At 54.5% G+C, this 26,762-nt stretch overlaps 1 protein-coding gene across 3 annotated transcripts in view; it reads left to right on the top strand.

Moving 5' to 3' along the window:
* Positions 1-26,411, top strand: part of LOC144730803 (protein mono-ADP-ribosyltransferase TIPARP-like) — a 61,544-nt gene extending 35,133 nt beyond the window's left edge. For all 3 annotated transcript variants that reach the window (XM_078611566.1, XM_078611568.1, XM_078611567.1), the window contains 6 exons: positions 3,753-4,078; positions 20,188-20,353; positions 20,741-21,003; positions 23,152-23,451; positions 23,823-24,113; positions 24,991-26,411. In XM_078611566.1, coding sequence (XP_078467692.1) covers positions 3,753-4,078; positions 20,188-20,353; positions 20,741-21,003; positions 23,152-23,451; positions 23,823-24,113; positions 24,991-25,150 — 1,506 coding nt within the window. In that variant the 3' untranslated portion in view covers positions 25,151-26,411. The remainder of the gene's footprint in view (positions 1-3,752; positions 4,079-20,187; positions 20,354-20,740; positions 21,004-23,151; positions 23,452-23,822; positions 24,114-24,990) is intronic.
* Positions 26,412-26,762: the final 351 nt, after the last annotated feature.

Genomic DNA, 26,762 nt, shown 5'->3' with positions numbered 1-26,762 from the left:
CGCTCCTAAAACCCTGTCGGGACTGCAACCTTTGAGGGCGCCGCCTCTCGTGAAGGATGGGCCGGCGACCCGCACTCGTTCCAAATCCCTTCCCTTTCGTTAATTGTGTTGTTATACTCTCTGTTGTGTCTGGTGATTCCTGATTGTGATGCTGTTGCTCGCATTATTTTGTCTTATTGCAGCCGGGACGGCTGGCTTTTTCATCAGGGGGGGGGGGTCATGTAATGCGAGCGTAAATGGGGTTGTTGCTGGGCTCTGGTCCAATCACACGGCCCGGGGTATTAGGGGGCGGAGCCTGGTCTGCGGGGCGTGTGGGAGGGGCCACCGTTCACCTCGGCTCCAATGGGAGGCGAGGTGAATGGGGGCGGAGCCAGCGGGGTAGTATGGGAAGGCCAGATCTGACGATCCGGAAGGGGAGGAGTCAGGGTCACGTGGGGGGAATGTATATAAGTGGGAGCCCAGAAGAGATCGGGACAGTCAGGGAAGTTAAGAGGCTGAGCCACGTTGGGTGGTGAGTAAAGATCCGCGCCATCGGCCACGTGGCCGAAGGACCTCTGCACGCCGTCGGCCAGCGGTGTGCGGAGTGCGGGAACAGAGGAGCTAACGGAGGAGCGTGCGGGGCACGCGAGAGAGAGCGTTTATGGCACGCGAGAGGGAGCGTGCGCAGGGTGCGCGCGGAACGACTCTGGTCCGAGAGGAGGCCAGTGGGGGTGCGGAGAAGAACCTGAATAAAAGACAAACGGAGACCAGCATCGCCTGACGGAGTCTTTTATTACATAGGTGTAGATGACATTTCTGACAGGGTTGGCTTGCTTAAACAAGGTAAAGTCCAAAGCAATAAGTCTGCGCTAACGCTCACCATGCGCGCCACCACGAGACGGAGTCATTGTTTTGGTCATGGCATGCGGCGTCGCTCCACGTGTATGCCGAAATGAGACCATTCGGCTCGTGGTGAATTACTAATATACAGGAAATATGCCGAAAGCGAAGCCGTGCTGAATTATCCCCAATTACGAATGATCAAATACCGAAATAACATAGTTTTACTCTACCATAAATGCTGTGATTCAATAACTTATTTGATTGACGTTCGTATTGTTTTGCTGCACACTCGAATTCAGTTCAGTTATTGTCCCAAATAAGTCAGTGATGTAAGCAAGGAGACTGCTGATCACAAGACAACATCAACAAATTCCGTACTTTTTTAACATCCATTGCAAATGCCATCAGCTCATTTCGCGGTTCATGAAAATCTCTCCACAACAGCCTTCCTCTCGACACCCGAGGAGCCTTAGTGTGAAACTAAATCCCATTGTGATGATCGAACCCCCATGCAAAAAGACGTATGGCAGACTCTCGAAAATCTCAGGGTGTGCCGGTTAATCCGCAAATCGGATAAACTGGCACACACTGAGATTTTGACATAAATTTATTAACTTGTGGATTTTCCTTGAAGCCCAAGTTAATAATCTAAAAACAGTTGTACCTTGTTATTCTTGGAAATGTTTATTACAAGTCACGTGCATAAACCGAACAAATATGTTGCACCAGTTGATCAGAAATCCAAGTGATCGCCTCTACAGTGCAGTAGTCGCCATGTCTTTACAACAGTGGGTGGAGTTTGATTGACTTGGATTGGCGTCGCTCTGCTATCCACTTAGTGGGACGAGTCCTGCACGGGAGCAGGAAAGTTATTACTGAGCATGCGCATCGAGCGGTCGATCGTTAGTATTCATTCTAAATCGAAAGCGTAACAATCGAAATCATCACTTGTGCTTAATTTAGTGTGATTTATCCGATTATTTATTTAGTGAGTTTTAATTTACACCTATATGATGTAGGTTTTGGTATAGAGACCCATGAAAAATGGTTATATTTTTGGATTATCCGTGATTTGGAATTATCCGCAGCCGACCTCCCCATTATTAGCGCAGTAATCGAGTCTAATGTGGTTCACAAATGACGTCTTACCAAGTTCTGCGCTATGTTCTTTACCTGCCAGTTCCTTAATGCACATGCTCTGCGTCGAAAGAACACGTGGAGAAACACTGTTCACGGAGATGTGAGTTCCTTATTGTGCCACAGATGTGGAGCAGCATTTGTGTAGAGAAGCCAAACCTGCCATCCCAAGGAATCGTTTTGCCCTCGGTGTAGCCACACAGCACGCACGGAACATTCGGTTGAGCGGTTTCGTGTTCTGGAGGTGTTCGACAGAAAAGAATGCCCTCAAATATAAGCAGCATCCTCACAAGCATAGCACGCAAAAGCCACTCTGTGTGTGTGTGCGCATCACGGCTGTCGGTGTTCACATGAATTTGAAGAGCACAATCAGTGCGTTTCGGGTGCTCCAACTCGTGTCTGTTCCTGATCACCCGCTGTAGCCTCAGTTTTCTGCTTCAGAGCGTTTGACGGTGGTGTAGATATCAGTTAAATTGCGTCCAATTCTCGCACACATTATTTTCACCGTGTCGATCGCAGCGGGCTAGAAACCCAACTTCCCACGGTCGTATGCATGCTCCTTAGCCTGAGAAATCCTGTAGCGCACCTCGAAAGATCCCCTTTGAGCATCGGTCAGAAACAGTCTGTCCCGTCCATTTTAAAATGTTCCTGCCGACACAACACTCTCCTCTTTTCCACGTTGAAAAACCGACGACTTGGGGCCTTCCCTACGCGTTCTTCGCGAACGGCTTCCAAGTGCCGTTTCGGTTTGTTTGGTTTCACACTTGTCGCTCGACAGCACAGCGAGATCCTTGAAGGCATTTGGCTTTTTTTCTCTTTCTTCATTTCTCCTGCCAAAAACACTTGTGGACGCCACGCTCAAGAAAATGTCGTCGTCTCTCCATCGTTCTGTGGTTTTGCGAACGCGTTTCTTTTGAGTTTCTCTTACTCGTTCACCGACGCGATTTGGGAAGTGATGACTTTTCTCGCCCAGACGTGGCACACGACTAATTCGCACAGTGCCCAGACTTCATCCACCAATCGTAAAGACATGCGGTCTGATTTGGATCGACATACCGTGCTGGTTTCCTATATTGTGGAGATGTTTTGGGGCTAACGTCCAGTAAAAAAAACTCCTTCGTTTAACTCACGGTCGAAGTACGTCAATGGCGCCTGAGACACGCGACGCCTGCTTCTTGGGCAAGCCGATTCCACAGTTTAGGGGCCATGGTGTTTTTGACCTACACAAATATAAAAATAATAAGGCGTCCATACAAAATGTAAATTGCTTTTAAGTAGCGAATTAATTGATTTTGATACAGGCATGCATTGTCACCGGATCTTGGTACGTGTGCAAAATGTGTAATTGATTGAACAACAGGAAGTGGATGAAATTTAGATTACAAGATTTGACCACGACAAACAGAAATCAAGTGAAGTAAAACCATTGAAAAAGCCTCACGTTGGGAATGTCCCAGACGTTTCTCTCTGTCTCCCGTTTTGCTTTACGCCACCAAGACTTGGCATTTGCAAGCGTGACATGAGGAAGCTTCTACTGTATTTCTCAGACTCCATCCTCCGATGAAGAAATTGGAAACCGCCAATCCAAAGAACGAGTGTAGCGGTCCATTACTAAAAGAATCTCAGCCTGGATTATGATTATTGTCGTGCTGGTTTACCCAACTAAGCCCTAACCGAGTCTCAAGATGCTCTTTTTTAGGAGGGTTATTGTTAAGAATTCTCAGTAGGGAGGAGGTGGGCGACGATTGGCACAGCGCGTGTTCCTAATTGAGTCTCCGGCGTGTCTCCCGCAGACGGTACAGCGCCACACGCACCACGTGGACGGCGTGGAGATCTGCGCGCCCTTCCTGGCGGGCGACTGCGACTTGTGGGCCACGTGCCCTCGCCACCACACCACGCTGCCCTTCCACTGGCAGCTGCGCAAGCGGAGGTCCGTGGCGAGGCCGGGGCCCTGGCCAGGGCTGCCCGGCGGAGACCGCGGCGGCGACACCGGCGGTGGCACGGTCGGCATGGCGAAGGCCGGAGGGGATGAGTGGGAGAGCCTCCCCGAGCACGCCCAGGACCCGCTGGAGAAGCTCTACTGTGACCCCGACCGCAATGTCATCGTGCTGCAACACGGGTGAGGGGCGAGCGGGGGGGGGGGGGGGTGAGGGGCGATTTGCGCGGGGGGGGGGGTTTGGAGGGTCGATTGGGGGGGGTGGGTAGTGAGGGGCGAGCGGTGCAGGGGGTGGGGGGTGAGGGGCTTGGGGGGTGAGGGGCAAGCTGCGCGGGGGTTGAGCGGCACGGGGAGTGGGGGGTGGTGAGCAACATGCCGTTGGCGTCATGAGCACGGGTTAGGCGGCGGTAAGCAGGATGAGTTTGAGGGACGTGGGATGAGGGCTTTGGTGGGAGAGAGGGGCGTCGTGCACGGGTGGAGGCCACGGGGTGAGCGGCGCGCTTGTGGCGTGAGGAGCATGGTGAGGGTGGTAGGGTGAGGTGGCGCAAGGTCGAGAAGTTGGGGTGAGAGTTGTGGGGTCAGGGGTGAGGGCGGTAATGATATCACTGCTTTTTGTTGTGTTTAGTTTGTTGTCCTTCTGCACCTCCGATTAGCACGGTTGGCTACTTACGGTGCAAAAGAAGTTCAACATACGTGGTGATATTGATGGTAGTGACGATGATGGTGAGTGGCAGTGGTGGTGATCGTGGGGGGATGTCCATATTAGATTTGCCATTCCACTCATGGCGTTTGTAACCACCACAGCGGCCAAATGGGGGCTCTGGATGGGTGCGAGGGGCTGGTAACCCCTCCACCTTGAATTAATTACCACAAAACCAAATCTAAAATATCTAATTAATAAGCTTGTGCCAGAGGCCCCGGGGGGACAGGCGTCTATGACGTCTCCTGGTCAAACCCCATTTGGCGGAGCCAGGAGATTGAATCTTTACCCTCGGGGCTCCTCCAGAAATTATTTTTAAAAAAACACTGAGGGTGGCCACGTGGAATGTTCGAAAGCTCATTGCGGAGGAGAGGTTGCCACTACTGTGTCGGGAGCTGGACCGGTACTGCCTGGATTTTTGTGGTATTCAGGAGGTCCGGTGGACCGGCTCGGGCTCCTGCCACCATGAGGGGTGGACAGTCCTCTACTCGGAGTAGGAGACTACCAAACAACAGGGAATGGCTCTTCTTCTGAACAAAATAATGAAGGGGACGTGGGAGCCTGGTGGTGTGGTGTGAGAAGCAGTAAGCCCCAGACTACTTTGGGCTCGCCTTCCCATCAACTGGAGGCGAAGAGTTGTGGTCATGGTTGCTTATGCCCCCACCGAAGACGAACATCCATGGAGGGATGCAGGCAAGGCCGATGAGTCAGAAGGCTTCTATGACTTCCTGTCACAGGTGCTAGCTAAAGTGGTCCCTCGGCATAGAGTCATCCTGTTGGGCGACTTGAATGCCCGAGTTGGTCATGATACTGGTGCCTGGTCTAGAGTTATTGGAAGGCATGGGCCAGATCAGCTGAATAACAACGGTAGGAGGCTGCTAGATTTTTGTGCAGCCAATGGGCTTGTAATTACCAACACGCTGTTCCGGCATTGGCGCATCCACACAACATCATGGAAGCATTCCGGGTCCAAGCAAGAACATCTACTGGACTATGTAGTGACGGAACAGCGGATGCGGGCCCATGTCCTTGACACCAGGACCTACCGTGGAGCTGATCTGCCCACTGACCATCGACTTGTCATCTGTAATATGCGCTTGCCATTCTTCCACTCCGGTGGTGGGTGTACACCCAGGACCCCATTCAAACCCAAGGTGGCCTGGTCTCAGCTAGCTGATGAAAGTTGCAAGCGAGAATTTAATCATCGCTTGCGGCTGGGGTTGGCATCGTCCCCCACTCCTCCAGATGTCGAGGTGAAATGGGCGAGGTTTAGGGACTGTGGCTCATGCAGCTGCAACGGCTGATTTGGGTACACGGTCCAGACCTCCCCAGAGACCCTGGCTGACAGAGGAGGTGTTCAGGCTGGCTGAGAAAAAGCGACAGGCCCACTCTCATCGTCGACAGCATCCCACGTCAGAGAATGAGGAGGCTTACCGGAGCCTTCGCTCGGAGGTTCGGAGAGCCGTGAGGCGCTGCAAGGATGGGTGGTGGTCGCGGGTTGCTGAGGAGATGGAGTCTGTCTCAATGGCCCGTGATCACAAATTGCTATTTAACGCCATCAAAAAAGTAACCTGCAGTGCCACACCTATTACCATCATTAGGGGAAAAAACGGTGATCCAATCTCCGACCCCCAGGAACAGGTTTGCAGATTTGCTGAGCATTTCTGTGAAGTCCTGGGGGAGGGGAAATCCCTTGGCATGGAAAACATCGTGGGACAAAGTGGGGATGACCTTGCTGAGGCTGCGGTGTCTCAAATATTGGAAGAAGTCACCCCCGGTGAGTGGCTGGCTGAGGTCCCATCTGTTGAGGAAGTACTAAAGGCGATCCAGAGTCTGAGACTAGGAAAGGCACCGGGCAGAGATGATCTCCCAAACGAAATGCTGAGGGAGGGTGGCGTTTGTGCACAGACTGCCCGACATGATATCATGACAACAGTCTGGACCACTGCACGGGTTCCGCAGGATTGGAAGGATCCTCTGGTGGTCCCCCTCTTTAAGAAGGGGGACCACACAGACTGTAACAACTACAGGGGCATCTCACTCCTCAGTGTGCCGGGAAAGGTCCTGGCAAGGATTATTTAATATCGCCTTGCCAGGCACGTTGAGGAGAGGCTTGCGGAGCCTCAATGCGTTTTCAGGAAATGGTGATCCTGCACAGATGCCATATTTTCTGTCCGTCTGCTACAGCAAAAGTGTAGGGAATTCCAACAAAACCTATATCTCTGCTTTATTGACCTGGTCAAGGCCTATGATACCATCAGTAGGCCTGGGCTCTCGGTTATTTTTCGTGCTTTCGGAGTCCTTGACCCTCTGCTCACGATCATTAAGGACCTTCATGATGGTGAGCGGACCCGGGTCAAACTATGTGGCCGGCAGTTGGAGCCATTCTCTGTTCACCTTGGGGTGTGACAGGGATGTCCTCTGGTTCCCACATTATTTAACATATTTTTCGACCACGTAGTTGGTGAAGCCTTCGATGGCTGTACCGGAGGATTTTCCATCTGGTACAGATACAATGGGAGGCTGATCGATGCCCGGGTGCGGTCAAGGGATGGCTACCTATTGGTCAATCACGTTATGTATGCTGATGATCTGGTAATTGCCGCTCACTCAGAGTAGGAGTTGGAGGCGCTGCTGCTGAACCTGGAGCTTGTCACTAAGAGGTGGGGCCTTACCATCAGCCCCACCAAAACTAAGCACCTGCTTGGGTATTTTGTACCATCGGACACTCCACCCCCACAACTCCCAATAGGTGACGGGGCAGTTGTGGAGGGAGTGGAGAGTTTCCCATACCTGGACAGTGTGCTCATGACCGGCTCTGGTTTGACAGCAGAGCTCTCACTCCGAATCAGTAGAGCGGCATTATATTTTCATCGGTAGCGTAACGCTGTGTGGAAGCTACCTGGTCTGTCGCTCCACATGAATCTTCTGGTCTTCTCGGCGACGGTCATTCCCTCCCTTCTCTATGCTTGCTTAACGTGGACCCCCCTAATGGAACATCTTCGCCGGTTAGAAACATTTAGACTGACCTGCCTACGATCCATCCTGGGTTTAACCAGGCTGGATTGTGTGAGGAGCTCACAAATCCTTGAAAGATCTGGACAAAGTCCCCGGCAGGCAAGGCTGCGTTGGCTGGGTCATGTAGCCTGCATGCCCAGCCACTGCATGTCTAAACAGCTTTTGTTCGGCCGGATCGAGGGGGCTAAACGGGCGCGGCACGGGCTAGAGAAGAGATGGAGTGATGTGGTACAGGCGCTCGTGGAGCTGAGTGGCCTTGCCGATGACTGGTACCAGCGGTGTCAAGATCGGCCTCTGTGGAGGAGGCTCGTGAAGGACGCTACTGGGCAGTTGGAGGCAGTTGCCCTCCAACAACAATGGAGGGCAAAGGAGCAATGCTCACAACAACAAGCGGAGATAAAGCACAGTAAGTTGGCACCGTAGGGGGCACAGGTGGTGCAGTCATCTCAGTCAGTCGACCCGTGGCACCTGGGTCTGCCCCGTGACCTGCCAGTGGGCGTTCGACACTTCACGTGGCCTCAACATGCACATGGCCTGGCACAAGCGTCGTGGTGACGTCACCGCCACTTGGTGGAGAATATCGATTGATGTTGTTGTTGATAGTGGTAGTGAAAGTCATGAAGGCGAGTTGTGGTGGTGATGATACAAGTGGTAATGGTAATGAGGATAGGTGCGTGGCTTTCCACTGGTAACCTCTGTGCTACATCCGGCTGCCTTCCCATTATCAGCACGGAGGGACATCCACTGGTCCAAGCTCATCTTCAGCGGGTTCACGGAGGACCTGGCTGTCTTATCTGTTTTGACTAAGCCTCATTAGACCCGCGCAATGTGACACGCACCTCTACGTGTGTGCGTGTCGTGCTCCTAAAATGAACGTGAGGTTCAGATTAGAATGTTCCTTCAATTCACGCAAGGCTTTAAGCAAATGCTTTGCACATTATGCCCATGCATACTGTGCTAAACACGCCTTACGAACACGCACTAATGCATAACATGAACACAAATGCCTCACACCATGTTGACTAGAGGTGTGGGCATGTGACCTCTCTGGTTGGTGGAGGGGCCACGGGGATTTTGGGGGGTGTGGGAGGCAAGTTTTCCCCGTGGTCGTGTGGAGTTTTCTCCGGGTCCTCCAGTTTTTCCCTCCACATTTATAAACATGTGTTTATTAGCCACTTTGTCGAGCTGTCATTTGTGATAGCCAGGTCATTTCTCAAAAATAGCTACACAGCGCAGTGGACCTTACCTGGTAAAATAAAAAAAATGTTGTCTTAGTTTAGTCATTGTAGTGGGGGACCCTCCTGGGAAAAACCGGGGTTGGTGGATTGCGATGAGATGGAGATCATGTTGTGCATGAGATGGCGGCAAAAGTTGTTTTTAATCAAAGGCAATACAGCAAGTAGGTTCTGCATGACAAAAAATGCCTGTATGTTGAGCATGTATATAATAATTTTTTGGCCAGGCGCCTATGGTATCATCCTGCTGTGTTGAGACTGTGCCGTGGGGGAAGAGGGGTCTTCCTGGATAAATTAATGACATTTTTGTTGTTTTGTTTGTTCAGATAAGTTGATTCCTGTTATTTATAGCAAGCCGAGTGCTCATTGAGAGGCCCGAGGAGTCAATATCGCAGGGGAGGATGATCTGGGCATGAATAATATTTTAAACAAGATGCAAAAAGTGTGTAAAAAGACCTCAGGCCTTTGTGCGTTTATACAACCAAAACCTTTGGCAGTTCCTGAAGAAATGCATTGTGGTCCTCTTGTCTGAGGTCACCATTGAAATACATTTGAGGAAATGTGACCTACTGACAGCAGCAGTGACGCAGCAGACAAACTGTGGACCGGTTGTACACGTTTGCGCGTCTCGTTTCCCAGCCTGTGCTTTTGTGCTCCGTTGTGATGGGGGTTTTCTCCTTGTGTACAAATTTGATTTATTGTTGTGTGCGAACACTGTGGCAGAATTAGGGAACACAAAACCACCGTTGCCAAAGTGCCGAGCACAGTGCCGCTAATCACTTCCGCAGCGCAGCCATTGCCGTGCCACGCCGCAAACTCAGCGACCTGAGTTCAATTCCCGGTCGCGGCTAACGTCAGCCGCGAGTGAAATCTGAACCGGTCCCGGGCCTCCATCCCCTACAATCTCTCCCCGCCCCCCACCGCACAGATGCTGCAATATCATTATTAATTATGATCTTTATTGTTACAATGACAAATATGGAATGTATTAAACATTAAATATTAATGCATGTGTAATCCCCGTACATCCCGTCATTCGGGTAATCAAGGGAGCCAGCCTCCTGGGGGGTGCCAGAAGGAGGGCCTAGCCAGAGGGCGTGGGGAAGGCCCCGCTCGGGGGATAAAAGGGCAGCAGGGATACGGTCAAGGGTCGTCATTGTGGGTCACACTCGGTGGGTCGGGTCACGCCGTCGGGTTGGGATCTTCAATAGCTTCGTGCGTAAGGGGGTTACACAATGTTACACGGCGTTACACGGCGCTACACGGCATTACACGGCGCTACACGGCGCTACACGGTGTTACACGGTGCTACACTGTGTTCAATAGACTCGCCTCAACTCGCGTCGTGTGTATGTCTTTATTGAAGCACTACACATGCATGCACCTTATTAGTTTTTCAAACGGTTATATTTACAATCGTGCAGTGGACACTCAGGAGTAAGATGTCACGTCCCTTTGTCAATCCACTGCTGGATGAGAGCCTACCCGTGCAATACTTCACTACGCCAGTCACCCAGGGCAGGTTGGCGAAGGGTTGGAACGTAGACGGTACCGCATGGTACAGTACAATAATGGTTTTTGTTGCACTGCTGGGCCCCTCTGCTGCCCACAACTTGGGCCCCGCAAACCGCATATAGCGGCACCTGCTCTTGTGTACGGTCGGTCGCCCATCCAGGCGCGATCTGGGCTCAACCCTGCTTAGGTAGAGTGAGGCGGCATTGTATGGATTGAGAGGGAAACAAAACAAGTGCCAAATTTAGCATTATCTCTTTGGAATGGGGTGAAGACATTTGAAAACGAGTCTTAAATTACAGGTGCTTGAGTTACGAATGTTGTGACTTAGCAGTGTGTCACCTCACAAGGGGACACGTGTAGTCCCACCCGGCAGCCAAATAAACCCCCACTTGGAAATTATTTTTGTCCCTCCCATGAAATGTAAAAGTACAGCAATGTCCAGCGAGAGCCCCAAGCACAGCTGTTTCCTGTTGTTGCCATAATCAAACCAGTGCCGAGTCAGGCAAATCTGACGGCCATAATCTGCTTGTGCGTTTAAAAGAATAAAAAATAACTGCAGAGTCACCTCTCAAATCCGGCTTCGACGTGGGGCTATTAATACTCGGCCTGAACAAGTCCCCCTTCCATGCACCGTGTTCCATAGACGATTGTGGAGCGGCTGCCATATCGTAGCCCGGTGCGGGTTGAGGCTGTGGGTTCATGTTGTGGCTGTGGGTCGGTTTTTAGACTGTCAGTGTCTAGATTGTGTCGGTGTCTAGACTTGGTCAATGTCGAGGTTGTAACCTCAGGCTGGAGTCATTTAGGGGAGCTACGGTGGCGAGATGTTAACTCATTCGCCTGGTATGTAGGAGGTTGTGGGTTCAATTCCAACTCTGACGCCTGCTGAATATTGGGCGTGATTTTTTTTCCCCTCCATATTTAGAATTGTGGAGGGGCGTTTAGAGTAATTTGGCTGCAATCAAAGTCAAACGTAATCAGCCACTTTGTTGTGCTTAACATTTGTGGCCCGGTCGCTTCTGAAAGTGCTGCATAGCTCAGTGGGCCTTACCTTGTAAAACAACAAATAGATTAAAAGTGTAGTTTAGTCATTGCAGCTGTAGGCTCCTGGCGAGGCTGTGTGGGCTCCTGGTGAGGTTTTAGGTTTGTTTTGAGGCTGCGATTTCACCTTGGGTGGACCCTGACATCTCTGCAGAGCAGTGTAGTGAGTCACCTGACGAGTCACGAGGCCACAGCTTCAAATTCTTTCAATTGGTAATGCAACCTCACGCCGGGCTGGGCGCCTCGTTTGTCCCCCACACCGCCCCTCCCGCCACGTGTTTGTATGTAAAGTTGCAACACCTCGTTTGGCAACTGCGGCGGCGGCACGGCGCGGGAATGCAGCGAGTGGCAGGTTGAAGGCCACCCGCAATGAATGCGTCATAACGCGAGTTCACAACTCGGTTTGCAGGTTTTGACCTGGGGGGGTGGTGGGGTTTTTGGTTGTTGTGCAACGGGTTTTGAGCCAGAGGCGTCTTTGTCTTTCTGTGGTAAACCCCCTCCCTTGGGGGATTTGTTTTGTAAACACGCAGCACTTTTTTGGCACATTTTTGTTGGCGACTTTGTCGCATCAAGAATTTGGGGGGAAAAAACCGACGGCGATGCTGCCGTGCGGTTGACGTTACCGTGCATCTCCCGTCGCTTCTTTTCCTGCTGCCAGGATTCTTGCATTGCGGTCAATGCAGATGCCGCGGCCTCCCAGGAAAGCTCTCTCGTGGTTGTTATTCGAGGCTCTGTTCTGGCCCAAGCCGCTTGGCGACTTCCAAAGTTCGCTTTGAGTGACCCTCTTAGTCGTGGCTCGGGCGCTCAGCTCTGGCTTGGCTTTTTAACACTCAGGTTGGACTCTGGCCCAAACCACTCGATGGTTCCCAAAGATCGCATGAATGAGCGGCTCAGCTGTTGCTCGGGGCTTGGGCTTGTGGGAATCCTGAGCATGGCCCGGACCGTGCTCAGTAGCCGGCTTAAGTGAAGCGTGGTGGCTCGAAGCCGGCTCGCCCCAGCCAGGGCCAGTCCAGAGCCAGTCCTGAGCCGAGCCGCGACCTCACAATGGATTTATGTCCTCCCCTTGTAAGGGCTGCCCTTGGTCTCAATAGCCCCACCTGGCTTCGGTTCCTTTATGCGGCAACTTTGGCCTTGAGTCGGCTACGTAATCACCCACCCACCCGCAAGATCATCAACGTGTCCACACTCGCGCCCACTTGCCCATTTACTCTGCCATTCACTCAATAATTCACCCCACCCCATTCACCCACCCATTCACTCATCCACAATGGAAGTGGGTCACCCATTCAGCAACCCCACACTTGAAGCCACTCGCCCATTAACCCGCCCATTCACCCACCCACTCACGCATCCACACTGGAATTCACCCACGCATGTGAAGTACCGTTGATGACTCTTGGACACCGTTGGTGAGGCACACGTATTTATTCCGTACAAGTAGTCACAACTGTGGACATACAATACTAGAGGGGGTATCGGCCCCCTCACCCGGCTAGCTGGGAATACACTGCTAGCTATCTCTGACCTACCTCCTAGTCCTCCACTAACGGGCTAGGGGAGGCTGTCTGGCCCGACACTGGTAAGTCGGGCTACGGTACCCGGAGTCCCAGAGCACTAGCTCTGGTTCTCGGGACCACGCCGCTGGCTCGGTCCTGCGCGGCCCTGACAAGGGCGGCGTCCCAGGGGAGTCCAGGGCTCTAGCTAGACGATCTTCGGTCTTCACTGGTTTAGCTTTAACATTCTGCCCCGAGCCCTCTGACACATCCCCCTTTATACTCCACCCCCGCTGAGGGGTGGGGCCCCGGGCTGCCTGGTGCGGACGTCGTTGAGAGCACCCCCCCCCGTGCACTCACGGTGCCCCGCCCACTGTGTTTGTTTCCCATAAGCTGCCATGCATAACGGCTCTCTCTCTAACACCCCTACATCACCCCCCCCCGCATAGCTTGCAGCCGTCCCGGCTGCCAACATACAAGAAAAACGACAATAAAAGCGCATTTACCCCCTGACCGCGCGTGTGCCTCACTATTTTTCAACATAACGCGAAGAGAACAACAACAAGAACCAGAAAACCCCGAAGGGAAAACAACCCGACGCACCCCCCCGAATAAATACGAATTCCGTAAAAGCAACGTATATACAAATCGCAAGGAACCCCCAACACACACACAACACAACACAATGTGCCAGGAGCACACCACCGACGCAGCGCACAGTAACCATACACGTGAAAATAAAAAATAAAATAAAAATTCTTCTTTTTGTGCATCACAAGAGTCTGCGCATTCTTGCGCGCGTCCTTGCCGCAGGCCCGTCACACGGGGCAACCCCGGATGGCGGACCATCCGGTGGCAGCTGTCCATTTCGAAGTGAGTCTGCGCTTGATGTCGCGAGACCCTCGGCATCCCCCGTAGGGGTTGTTGGGCGGGAGCCCGTCATTCCTGGTGCACCTGGGGGCGGGACAGCCGGCAACACGTCAGGCGAGAGCAGCAGAGACGGACCCTTTGAGTCGGCCGACCCCCCACATGTTTGGCCACGCATGTGTGGAGTGGGGCCTCACACCGCAACGAAGGGTTTCAGCCTAGAGGGGTGCACAAACCACCGGCGCTTCCCCCATTTGATGCCAACGCACTGAGGCCGCAAAACCTCGACCACCTCGACGGGGCCCCGCCACGGCCGCACCAGTTTTGAGGAGGTCGCGAGTGGTACCTGGGGACAGTGCAGCCATGCCCTGTCCCCCGGCTTCCACTGTAGCACGTGCGCGCGACCCAGTCTGAGGCGCTCATTCGCTTTCTGACGCCTGTCGGAATTTAGCATGGCAGCATCCCGTGCCTCAGTCAATTTCGCAAGGTTAAATTTAACATGGTCGGCCAATTTAGTTTTTCCCAGCGGCGCGGGGATCTGCAGCTGTGCCCGAACAGGTGGGTCAGGTTCGCGGCCATACATGAGAAAGAAGGGTGAAAATCCCGTTGCAGCATGGGGGGCCAATCTGTATGCTGCCAGGACCCCTTGAATTTGCAAGTCCCAATCGGTCTGTGAGTCCGAAACCTGCTGTGACAACATAGACGTGATGGTTCGATGCAGACGCTCGACCATCCCGTCAGTTTGCGGGTGATAGGGAGAGGTACGAATTTTTTTCGTTCCCAGGAGCTCACAGACCTGTTGGAGGAGTTTGCCGGAAAAAAATTTTCCCTGGTCGGTCAGCAGCCGCTCCGGAGCACCTTTGTCCATGACGTAACCTTGGACAAAGGCCTCCACGATGGCTGCTGCCGACTGGTTGGCCAGGGGCCAGGCAATAGGCCAGCGCGTAAAGTATTCCACCCCGGTCAACAAATATCTATTGCCCCTAGGGGTGGCGGGAAATGGCCCCAGAATATCCAGCGCGACAAGTTCGTTCACTCTGGAGACTCTGATAGACTGCAAAGGCGGGTTTGACTCCCGTGCTGGTGGTTTTCGCTGCGCACACCGAGGGCATGATGCCAACAGATCTGCGACATCCCTCGTCATGCCTGGCCAAAAAAAATCAAGCTGGAGCAAGGCGAGGGTCTTTTGGGTACCCAAGTGGAGGAGGCGCTCATGAGCAGCCCACACCACCCTACCCCGTAACCCAGAAGGGACCACCAGCCGGTGTCGATGGGATTTCCCGTCCCAATGCATCAGCAACCCCGCGTGCATTTCCCATGCGTCGGCATCACCCGTCCCCCGCCCCGCCTCCCCGGCGCGACGACGCGACGCGAGGAGGGAGGTATCCTCCATCTGGAGGCGCCCCCATTCATTAACAGGCAAACCCAGCAGGGAATCTTTTCCCTGTTGTGCGATAGAATTTGGAAGCAATGTTTCGTCGTCGGCGGCGGCCGCCAGGACCGGAACCGGCATGTCCCCTGCTGGTTTGCAACGTCCCGACCCCAGGAGGCATGCACATTCGGAGGTGGTTGGCATGCGCGACAGAGCGTCCGCGTTGGTGTGGCGAACGCCCTTACGGTAGGTGGTTTCGAAATCAAAATCCTGGAGGATCTCCAACCATCGGGACAATTGTCCCGATGGCTGTTGAACTCGCAGGGCGTACTGCAATGCCGCATGATCTGTGCGGACGGTGAAATGCCGACCGTACAGATATGGGCGATACTGTTGGATGAAATAGACAATTGCCAACAGTTCCCTACGGGTGACACAATATCTTTGCTCCGCTGGAGACAACACCCGACTGCCGTACGCAACCACCCGTTCCACGCCGTCAACCACCTGGGAAAGCACGCCCCCAATATCCGTGTTGCTCGCATCGGTGTCGAGCAAAAATGGTTCCGAAAAATCGGGGTAAATCAAGGGAGGAGCTTTTACCAGGGCGTCCCGAAGGGAGCAGAAAGCAGCCTCCTCCTCCTGACCCCAGTGGAACCGAACCCCTTTTGATGTTAAAGCGTGTAGGGGTTTGGCAATCGTCGCAAAATCAGCGACGAACCGTCGGTAATACGACGCGAAGCCAATGAAACTCCTGACCTCTCCCACCGAGGTGGGAGTCGGCCAGGAGCTGACACACTGCGTTTTGGCGGGATCGGTAGCAATACCTGAGCGCCCCACGATGTGCCCCAAATAACGCACCGAATCGCGTAACAAATGGCATTTTTGGGGTTTGAATTTCAAATTAGCAGCCCGCATCTTTAGGAAAACCGCCCGCAACCTCTGGAGATGTTCGTCAAAAGTTTTACTAAAGACGATAACGTCATCCAAATAAATCAGGCACGACTCCCATTGCAATCCAGCCAAAACCAATTCCATCAAACGCTGGAAAGTTGCCGGCGCTGAGTGTAAGCCCATCGGCAACCGGTTGAATTGGAACAGGCCGTGCGGTGTACGGAAAGCAGTTTTAGGCTTTGAATCATCGTCCAGAGGAAGCTGCCAGAATCCCGAAAGTAAATCCAGTGTGGAGAAGAATCGCGCTCCCGCCAAGGCGTCCAGCGATTCGTCCATCCGTGGGAGCGGGTATGCGTCGGCAACCGAAATTTTGTTAAGGCGCCGAAAATCAACGCAAAACCGCAACGAGCCGTCCTGCTTTTTAACCAGGACGATCGGCGCTCCCCAAGGGCTGGTGGAAGGAGAAATGATGTCGGCGGCTAACATGTCATCAATAGCCGATTTGACATGGTCCTTTTCGGCGGGACTTAACCGAAACGGATTCTGGCGTATTGGCGCGCTGTCACCCGTGTCAATATGGTGACGCAGCAGATGAGTGCAACCCAAATCGTATTTGTCCCGACTGAAAACGTCGGAAAATTCCCGCAGTAGCGTTCTAAGCTGTTGGTGCTCTGAATTTGACAGGTCCGTCGATCCCGCACAAAGCGCATCGAGCCCTCCTCCATCACTGTCCGAATGTGGGTGCGGCCGGGGAGCAGTGCCGACGTGATTCGCAACAGGTTCCTCGCAGGGCACCGGCGTCGCGTGAGCAAGCACCGTCCCTTGAGGAACTACCACTGTCTGCGACCCCATATTGAGGACCGCGATGAAAGGGTCCCCGTCCCCTCTTACGACGGTCTGGGCCGGAATCAAATAAGGTCCACTAACCCCGGCCCTAGATGGTCCCAGCAGAATTCCCTGGTCCCCAATGCCCTCAGCGAAGGGCCGACGAAGTTTTAGAGGCACCAACATTTGAGCTCCCGGCGGCACACGAACTGTTTTAACGACGAACGCTGGTACTGTTACGAACGCCGTCCGAGCCGCAGTAGGGGAAGGCAGGAACGCCATGCGTCGTCCCGACGGGAGCTCAATGCATCCCTGGTCTATTAAAATACGAATCGGCATTTTGCCCAAGAAGTCCGTCCCCAGCAGGCACGGAACCGCCAGCGAGGAGGAAACAAAAATCGGGCCCGACAATTTGATATCCCCGATACAAATTTGCGCTCGAATCTGTCCAATGATGCCAAGAGAGCCCCTGTTAGCAGCATAGAATGGGACGTTAACCGGCAGTAAAGGACGGCTCTGGACAGGTAGAATATTGTAAATGAGTTCGGAAATGATGGTCGCCGATGCCCCCGTATCGAACAGGATGCGTACCTCCACCCCGTCAATGTGTCCCACCACGGCCGACGACCCCGACGACGCGGCCACAACGCGATGGGCCAACATGGACCACTGCCTGGGTTCGATTTGAGTCCCCATAGTGGTGCGTGTTGGCCCGTCGCAGCGCAATGTCGGCCCCCCGTTCGTTGCGGTGTGCGAGTGTGTGACGAGTGTGTGCTTGGGCCAAACATGAGGGGTGCCGCGACTCGCCGGATTATGTTGATGGAGCTTGGGAGGAGGAGGGCCGGCGTCCTGTCGAGGCGTCGTCCCGCGCTGCCGAGGAGAGCGGCACCCCGAGGCGACATGGCCCCGGACGCCGCAGTTGAAGCAACGCGGGAGCGCCGGCGGCGATGACGGACGGTCGAAGCGGCTCGACCCATCCCGGCCCGACCGTGCTCCCGTCCCCTGCTGCCGTCGACGGTCAACGGCGTAAACCTCCTCCGCCGGGAGGGTGGCTGCAGCCACCGCACGCCCGGCCGCTGCCCTGCTGGCTTTCCGACGCTGTGACAGCAGGTTGGCGTGGAGGAGCCGCGCAGCCTGGAGGGAACTCATCTCCGTGTCCTCCTGTGCAACGACGGCGATGTCCAGGTCGTCTGCCAGCAGGAGGATTTTTTCTGTGACCATGGCGTCCACGCCGTCGTCGTCCATTCGAGGGAAGGCCGTCTTCGCCAGTGCCAGGAGACTCGTCCTGTACGCCAGGGGCGACTGCTTTGCACCCCGCTGGCGATCGTAAAACTGCTGCCTGCATTCCGCTGAAGGTCCGTAGACCCCGGCCAGCAACTGCAGCGCCATCTGTAGCGTGGAGCGCTTCTCCCTCGGCGCCGATGTAAGGGCGGCGAGTGCGTCGCTGTCGAGGAGCGCCGGCAGCGCGCAGAGAGCCTCAGCATCCGACCACCGTGCCATTTCTTGGTGGGCGAGGAAGCGTCGCTGGAAGCCGCCCCAGTCGCCCTCCGCGCCAACAAACTCTTTGAGCAGAGGCAGCCGTTGGTGCAGCGCAGCGGTCGCCATGGAAGCTCGCAGGCTGCTGTCCCCGTAACTCGGCTGCGATTCGGCGCGAACGGCAGATGGTATCGCCTGTCGCAGCCGTGATGACGCTCCCTCCGCTGGCGGTGACGCGGCAGCCCCAGCGAGAGCGATGTTGAACGCGAGGTTCAGGCCGGCCACGCCCTCAGCAGCTGCTGCGGCGATGGCGGGAGACTCAAAGTTTGAATCCGTTGAGATGGCGGGAAGGCGCATCGGACGTCGGTTCTCCTCGCCCCGTGGTGGTCCACCAGCCCCCAGCCGCGTGATGTGTTCGAGTGTGGCGCTCCGCCAGCCTCGCGTGAGCCAGCCTCAGCCCTTCTGATGGCGGCTCCTCTTCATCCTGATGCCCCGGTAAGAATGCGTCCGGCCCCGGCTGCACGATGTCTTCTTGAGCCGTCTCGGGCTCGACAATTTCAGCGGTGTCCTCCACCTGCGGTACTCCGGCTCGAACTGTCCGGCGCGTGTCCATGTTCGTAGTTGTTCTGACACCAGATGAAGTACCGTTGATGACTCTTGGACACCGTTGGTGAGGCACACGTATTTATTCCGTTCAAGTAGTCAACTGTGGACATACAATACTAGAGGGGGTATCGGCCCCCTCACCCGGCTAGCTGGGAATACACTGCTAGCTATCTCTGACCTACCTCCTAGTCCTCCACTAACGGGCTAGGGGAGGCTGTCTGGCCCGACACTGGTAAGTCGGGCTACGGTACCCGGAGTCCCAGAGCACTAGCTCTGGTTCTCGGGACCACGCCGTTGGCTCGGTCCTGCGCGGCCCTGACAAGGGCGGCGTCCCAGGGGAGTCCAGGGCTCTAGCTAGACGATCTTCGGTCTTCACTGGTTTAGCTTTAACATTCTGCCCCGAGCCCTCTGACACATCCCCCTTTATACTCCACCCCCGCTGAGGGGTGGGGCCCCGGGCTGCCTGGTGCGGACGTCGTTGAGAGCAACCCCCCCCGTGCACTCACGTAGCCCCGCCCACTGTGTTTGTTTCCCATAAGCTGCCATGCATAACGGCTCTCTCTCTAACACCCCTACACATGTGTAGGGGTCTTACGGAGGAAATATGTGTAGAGCTGATATGTATGGGATCCTACGGGAAACTAGCACAGTGGGCGGGGCTACGTCAGTGCACGGGCAGGTGCCCTCTACGACGTCCGCGCTTCGGACGCTACGATCCCCCGGGGCCCCACCCCTCAGGGAGGGGGATGTATAAAAGGGGAATGTATCGGGGGGCTGGGGAGAGTTGGGTTAGCTAAGAATAGAAGACGGAAGACGTCCTAGATAGAGCCCTGGTCTTCCCCTGGTACGCCGTCCTTGTCAGGACCGCGCAGGCTCGAGCCAGTGGCGTGGTGCCAGAGCCAGAGCCAGTGCTGGTCTGGACTCTGAGTACCGGGCCCGACTGACCAGTGTCGGGCCAAGATAGCCTCCCCTAGTCCACGAGAGGAGGACTCTGAGGCAGGCTAGGGTTAGCTAGGAGGTGTGTCCTCAGATAGACGGGTGAGGGGGCCAATACCCCCTCAAGTGTGTATGTCACAACGTTTGGTGTAATAAACCTCAGTGTGCCTCAACCCCGGGTGTCGACCTGTATTCGACGGTACTACACATGCACCGACCCATTGACTCCCTCATTCACTCACCCAACCACACTGCTATTCTTTCACCCATTCACATATCTGTTTACTAACCCACTGGCCTCCCCCCACGGTGTGCAGGCTGCGCCGCATGGTGGTGGACCTGCACACGATGCTTGTGCGCGACTCCGGGTATGACCGCCTGCGCCGCCTCTCCGTGTCTGAGCCCGGAGGCGCGAACCCCGAGTTCTGTACCCTGTGGAAGATCTACTGGAAGGACCAGCTGTGCTGGAAGGAGTACGATGAGGTGGGCACTGCCCTTCCTGTCCACTGCTGGTCCCTGCTGGTCCCTGCTGGTCCCTGCTGGTCCCTGCTGGTCCCTGCTGGCCCTTGTTGGGCCCTGCTGGCCCCTGTTGGGCCCTGCTGGCCCCTATTGGACCCCTATTGGCCCCTGCAACCTCCTGCTTCTTCTGCTTCTTCTGCTGTCTTCTCCGGCCTATTTCTGCCCCCTCCTGTCTCCTCTGCCTCTGTTTGCTTCTTCGCTTATCTACCCGATCATTCACTCACTCATTCATTCTTTCACTTATCTACCCACTCGTTCACTCACCCATCTCATTATCATTGCCCTTGTTGCCTTCCGCACCCCGTGACCGTGACCCTATGACCCCCTCCCATGACCCACCCCCCACCATAGCCACTGGCTCTGCAGTTGGAGGCAGCTTGGCGTGCGGGGCAGCGGGAGGTGGTGGTACCCGCCCGGCGCGAGCAGAGCGGTGCAGTTGCTGGTGTGGCTCTTGGTGCTGGCGGTGGTGCTGGTGGTGGCGGTTGTGTTGGTGGTGGCGGGGTGGTCGTGGACCTGGCGAGCTCCGTGCAGCACGACCTGGCCTTGGGGACGCAGCAGCGTGTGGCGCGGCGCCCGCTCTACCGCTCGCCCGTGCTGCTGCTGCCTCTGCTCAGGTGAACGATGCCCCACCATGGAAAAAGATCCCCCCCCCCTCCCATGTAGCCTTTAGCAGACTGTTGGGACGAGTGTGCCATTGTTAGCGAGCGCCTGTGGAGGCCGATAACGGTGCACGAGGCAGTGGTGCTGCTGGCACCGCGCCTGGCTGTCTCTCCGGTGCCATTACTCACCACACCAGGTACTCGCCGAGTTGACCTAGGGTAGGCCCGGCACTGGTTCAGGTATTCGCCACAGATGTTGGCTGGGAGCAGGAATCAAACGCTGGTCGGCAGGTTCATAACGCAGTGTGCTAACTGCTACATTACCACTCCCCACATTTTGAACACACACGTACACACACACTCGCGTACTCACACGTACACACTCGTACACACACATACACACACGTACACACACACTCGCGTACACACACCTGTGACGGTGACGTCACCACGATGCCTCTGCCAGGCCAGGTGCACTTTGAGGCCACGTGAAGTGTCGAAGGCTCGCTGACAGGAGGTCTCGGGACAGACCCAGATGCCATGGGTTGGCTGACTGAGATGACTGGTAGATGCACCAGCTGGTACACCCTGCTGTGTCAACTTTCTGCATTTTAGCGCCCGGCGCTCCGCTTTTTCTTGTGAGCATTGCTCCTCTACCCTCTGTTGTTGCTTGAGGGGGACCGCCTCCAACTGCCCAGTAGCGTTCTTCACAAGCCTCCTCCATCGAGGCCGATCTTGACACCTTTGATACGAGTAGGAAAGTCCACTCAGCTCCACATCCTCCCGTACCGCATCAGCTCCATCTCTTCTCCAACCCATATCGTGCCCGTTTAGCCCCCCCTATGCGGCCAAACAGAAGCTGCTTGGGCATGCAGTGGCTGGGCATGCGGGCTACATGACCCAGCCAACCCAGCCTTGCCCGCCAGAGGAACTCGCTGATGGGAATGTGGCCAGATCCGGTACACACACACACCCACGTGTTGTGCAGAGAGACATGCAATGGGGTAGCTATCGAGTGTGCAGGTGATGCAACTACACCGAAGGGGGCCATGCAAATGACTATGCCACTGATACATATAGACGAGCATAGAGTCCCATTGACTTACACGGAGACCCATAGACAAACATCGAACCTATGTTTTGTACGTGTAACTTCTTTCGTACCTTACGTAGGCAACCGTGCTAATCGGAGTATACTCACAACTATTTCCTGCTCTAATTAGTATTGAATAAGACTGTTCATCCCCAGTTTACAGCCCTGAGCCAGTGGTGGAATTTCCACATTCTTATGGTAGGGGCAAGTCTTTATTATTGTAGACCACCCACTTTTTATATTCTTGGTTCTTTCGGTGAAGTCACGTAGATAGAAAACAAAAATCTAAATTAAAAGCAAAAAACCCACGACGTTTCGATTGCAACACAAGCGGTCTTCTTCAGGTGGAAAGAAAAGAGAGAAAACCTCCAGATGTAGCTGCTTATAAGGGCTCCAGAGTGAGTGGGCGGGGGAAAGGGCTGCGCGGGAGACAGGGGGAGAGACAGGGTGAGAGAGAGGGGTGGGGCAGACGTGGGGGGGAGGAGAGAGGGGTAGAGATGGGAGGAGGGAGGATTTCACCTCGGTACACCCATCAGACAATGGGGGAGGAGGAGGAGGAATGGTGACGCACCTGCTGCGAGAGGGACTGCTGACAGGAGAGTTTGACAAGGAAACACAAATTAATATCATGACCCAAAGTGGTTGATGCATCTTTCCAATGATTCTTGAGTTTTTAACCATCGTCTCGGTTGAAATTGTGTTTGTGTCTGTATATATGGATGGCTTCGTGAATGACTCTTTGTTGATAGCCAGTCGGCTTGCAAAGTTTTCTATCTACGTGACTTTACCGAAAGAACCAAGAATATGAATTCCTGCAGTCACGAAAGTTAAAATTCCTGCAGTCACGAAAGCTTAAAGTCTAAATTTAACCACTTTTGACTTTACCACAAGGGTGGTAACTCACTCTGTAGACACCGCGGTTTTAATCGTGCTGTCGCACCCTTAACGGGGACTCGAACCTGCAACCCCCGACTTATGAGCCGACCCCAGCGTGGGAGACAGCAGAGCGGAGAGAGAGATGTTGTAACCGACCGTGCTACCACCCTTTCGACCCTTCCGCTCCTCCGCAGGACATTGGCCGACCCGGCAGAGTTGGCGAACCCCATGCTGGTGACTCCATCGCAATCCTCCTCCTCCTCCTTGTCCTCCTCATCCTCCTCGTTGTCGTCTTCGTCATCGGCGCCGCTGCTGCCGGCCACGTGGGTGCCAATGGAGCCGAGCGCCGACTTTGTGCAGGTGGAGATGTCGGCGAGCGAGCATGCCTTCCGTACCGTCTACTCGCTCTTCCACAAGACGGTGCCCGAGACGAAGGCATCCATCGTGTCCATCCACCGCGTACAGAACCCCTTCCTCTGGGAGAAGTACTGCAGGTGAGGGGGCCTCGCGACACACGGAGGAAGATAGTGAGACAGAGAGAGTTCACTCGGTCAACCGCTCACACGTCCACTCATACAACCAACCGCTCACACGTCCACTCATACAACCAACCGCTCGCACGTCCACTCGTACAACCAACCGCTCGGTCAACCACTCCCGACTGTCTCTCACACCACCTCTCTCTTGTATCTCTTTAAGTCGATCTCTTTCTCTCTCTCTGTCTTGATGCCACTGGGTTGACCGTGATTGCGAGATGGAGCGCTTTGACCAAAGCCACATCCAAAACCCACGAGCAGTGATATAACCACTCGTCTACAACTCTCTGTCTCTCTTTCTCGCCTGTCAACTGTCTTGGCGCCACCAGGAAGAAAGAGCACATGTGCCGCCGGCTGCCGGAGCCGCTGTGCCGCACCACAGAGCGCCACCTGTTCCACGGCACGTCGGCCGAGGCGAGCGCCGCCATCTGCAAGCACAACTTTGACCCTCGCGTATCGGGGAAGCACGCCACGGCCTACGGGCAGGGCTGCTACTTCGCGCGCCGCGCCGTCTACTCGCACGGCTACGCACGGCCCTCGGGGGAGCGCGGCCTCCGCTGGATGTTCCTCTCCAAGGTGCTGGTCGGCAGGCACGCGCAAGGCAGGCCAACGCTTCGCAGGTGAGAGCCGGTTGACGGATGGGTGGGTTGGCGGGCTGGTTGGTTGGTTTGTGGGTGGGTTGGTGGGTGGGTTGATTTGTGGATTGGTGGGTGGGTAGGGTGGATTAGTGGGTGATTGGGTGATTTGGGTGGGTTGGGTGGGTTGAGTGTCATTGTGTGGGTGGGTGGTTGTTTCACTGTGTCTGGCTCTGTTGGTACGTGGTTATGTGTGACACTGTGTGGGTTGTGATGGTTGGTGTGTGTGTCACTGTTTGGGGAGCAGTAGTGTAGCAGTTGGCGTGCTGCAGTGCTAAACCCGGCATCCTGAGTTCGATTCCCGCTCGGGGCCAACACCAGTGACGATTATCTGAACCGGTTCTGGGCATCCGCTAGGTTGACACAGCCTCAAATGAGTTCCCGGCACGGTGTGTAAACATCACCACTGGGTAGACAAAGGCGGCCGGGCGTGGTGCTGACCACCCACTCTCTCGTGTGCCGTGCCGGCCTTCATAGGTGCCCACTAAGAGCACTTGCCCCAATAGTCTGTTAAAGGCTATACGTGGGATCTTTGTATTTTTGTGTCACTGTGGTGCTGTGTGTCACTGTGTGGATGGGTGGATTTGTGCGTATGGATGTGTGTTACTGTTGCAGTGTCACTGCGTGTGTGTGTTCTTACAATGGTGTCTATGTGCCATAGACACGTCGTGTTGTATCTGGTTGTGTACTGATTTATGTACTTGTGTGTCTGTGTATCTGTGTGGCTCCATATTGTTTGCATTTGTACTTATCATTGTCTGCATATCTGGTTGTCTGACTGCATTTCTGTTGTCTATCCGACTTGTATTAATGTCTGACTTTAACCCCTAACCTTTGCGATCCTTGACCCCACCACCTTCAGGCCGCCTCCAATCAACCCGTGCGACCTGACCTCCGACCTGTTCGACTCCTGCGTAGACAACCTGGCCGACCCACAAATCTACGTCGTCTTCGACAATGACCAGTGCTACCCATACTTCCTCATCTGCTACCGAGTGCTGGAGGACGTGGTGCAGATATGAGCAGTCTATCCCCGGGGTGACCAGACTAAGTGGGTGACCGGGCCAAGTGGGTGGACCAGGCTTGTGAATGACCAGGCTATTTGGCGACCCAGCTCACGGGTGACCGGGTGAAGTGGGCAACTGTGGCGAGCAGGTGGGCAAGAAAGTGGGGGGCGACTGACTCGCCGGGACACCCAAGTGAATGGGAAACCGGGGCTAGTGGGCGACCTGGGCTAGTTAGACAACTGTCCAGCGGGAGACTGGGTGAGCAAGAGCCTGGACAGTCATTGCCACGTGCTCGGAAGAGGAGTCCTCGTTACAATTGGGAGTCGTCGGCTGCGGTTGGAGCACATTGCCGCAAGTTGGGGCCGCCAAGCCCCGCTGCTCGAGGAAGACGACAGCAATGCTGGGGTTCGCCATCAGTGGGAGTCATCGCTTGACCACCGTCGTCAGTGTTTGGGAGCCTTTGACGTCTCTTGGAAGGATTTGTTGCTGATCCTCACCCCCTGTTTGCAGTCATCGCTTAGGAAGATCCCCGTTGATGGGATTCGTAGCTATCAGCAGGAGCTGTGGACTGCCGGCCGCGGGCTAGGTATTACCGCAACAGCAGGGTTTCACCAGCGTTGGAATTCTCCTTACCCTCGGAAGCTGCCGCCACTGCTGTCTCAGAGTGATCGCGGGAGTTTTGGCACTCATTGGCACCACAGCAGTTGGGAGACATCGCCATTGTCTCGGTTGCACGACGTGGAAAAAATACTAAACTCTGATGGGGACTTGTGACTTCACTGGACCGCCGCTGCTGGAGTTTGCAGTTATTTTGTTTTTATATAAATGTCCAAAACTGAAAGGGGGTTACGCATTGGCCGAAAGAGATTTTTCCCTACGGTTTTCTCGCATTTGTTTTGTACGATCGCAATTATCAAACGGTAATAATTTAGCGTTATTTGTTATATATATTTTCGTTTGGCTGTCGAAATGAATGCCAGCGGGGTTGGGCGTGACTGACAGATGCATGCACACGCGCACATGCACGCACAGTTGTAAGCACATGTTAAACGCATACACTTGTGTACGCGCATGTATGCACGTGCACACACGCACGCACACACACGCACTCACTCATGTCCAAACACCCACAGACGTAATCGTACACACATATGAATGTACGCGCACACGCATGTGCTCGTATATACACTCGTGTATACGTTCTTACACGCACACACACAGATCTAAACTCGTATGTATTTACATGCACACTAATACAGAAGCCGTGGTGACAAGATGTTATCTCCCTCGCCTAGTACGCAGGAGGTTGTGGGTTCTATCCCGACCCTGACAATGCCTGCTGCTGTATATTTGGAGTTTGCATGTCTCTCTCCCCGTGGTCGCGTGGATTTTTCTGCGGGTCCTCTGGTTTTTTCCTCCACATTTAGAATCAACATCACGCGTTTAGAGTATTTGGCTGCTGTAAATTTCCACATGGTAAGCCACTTCGTTGAGCTGTCATTTGTGGCCAGGTCGCTTCTGAAAAAGAGCTGTATAGCTCTGAGCTTTACCTGGTGGTAAAACAATATTATGTTTTGTTTAATAGAAGCACATGTACACTCACTATATTCACCACACAACACGTTCA

Source organism: Lampetra planeri, chromosome 36 (genome assembly GCF_965212315.1).
Source record: "Lampetra planeri chromosome 36, kcLamPlan1.2.h2, whole genome shotgun sequence".
NCBI lineage: Eukaryota > Metazoa > Chordata > Hyperoartia > Petromyzontiformes > Petromyzontidae > Lampetra > Lampetra planeri.
Note: the sequence above shows the minus strand (reverse complement) of the source record. Positions and strands in the feature narration are given on the sequence as shown.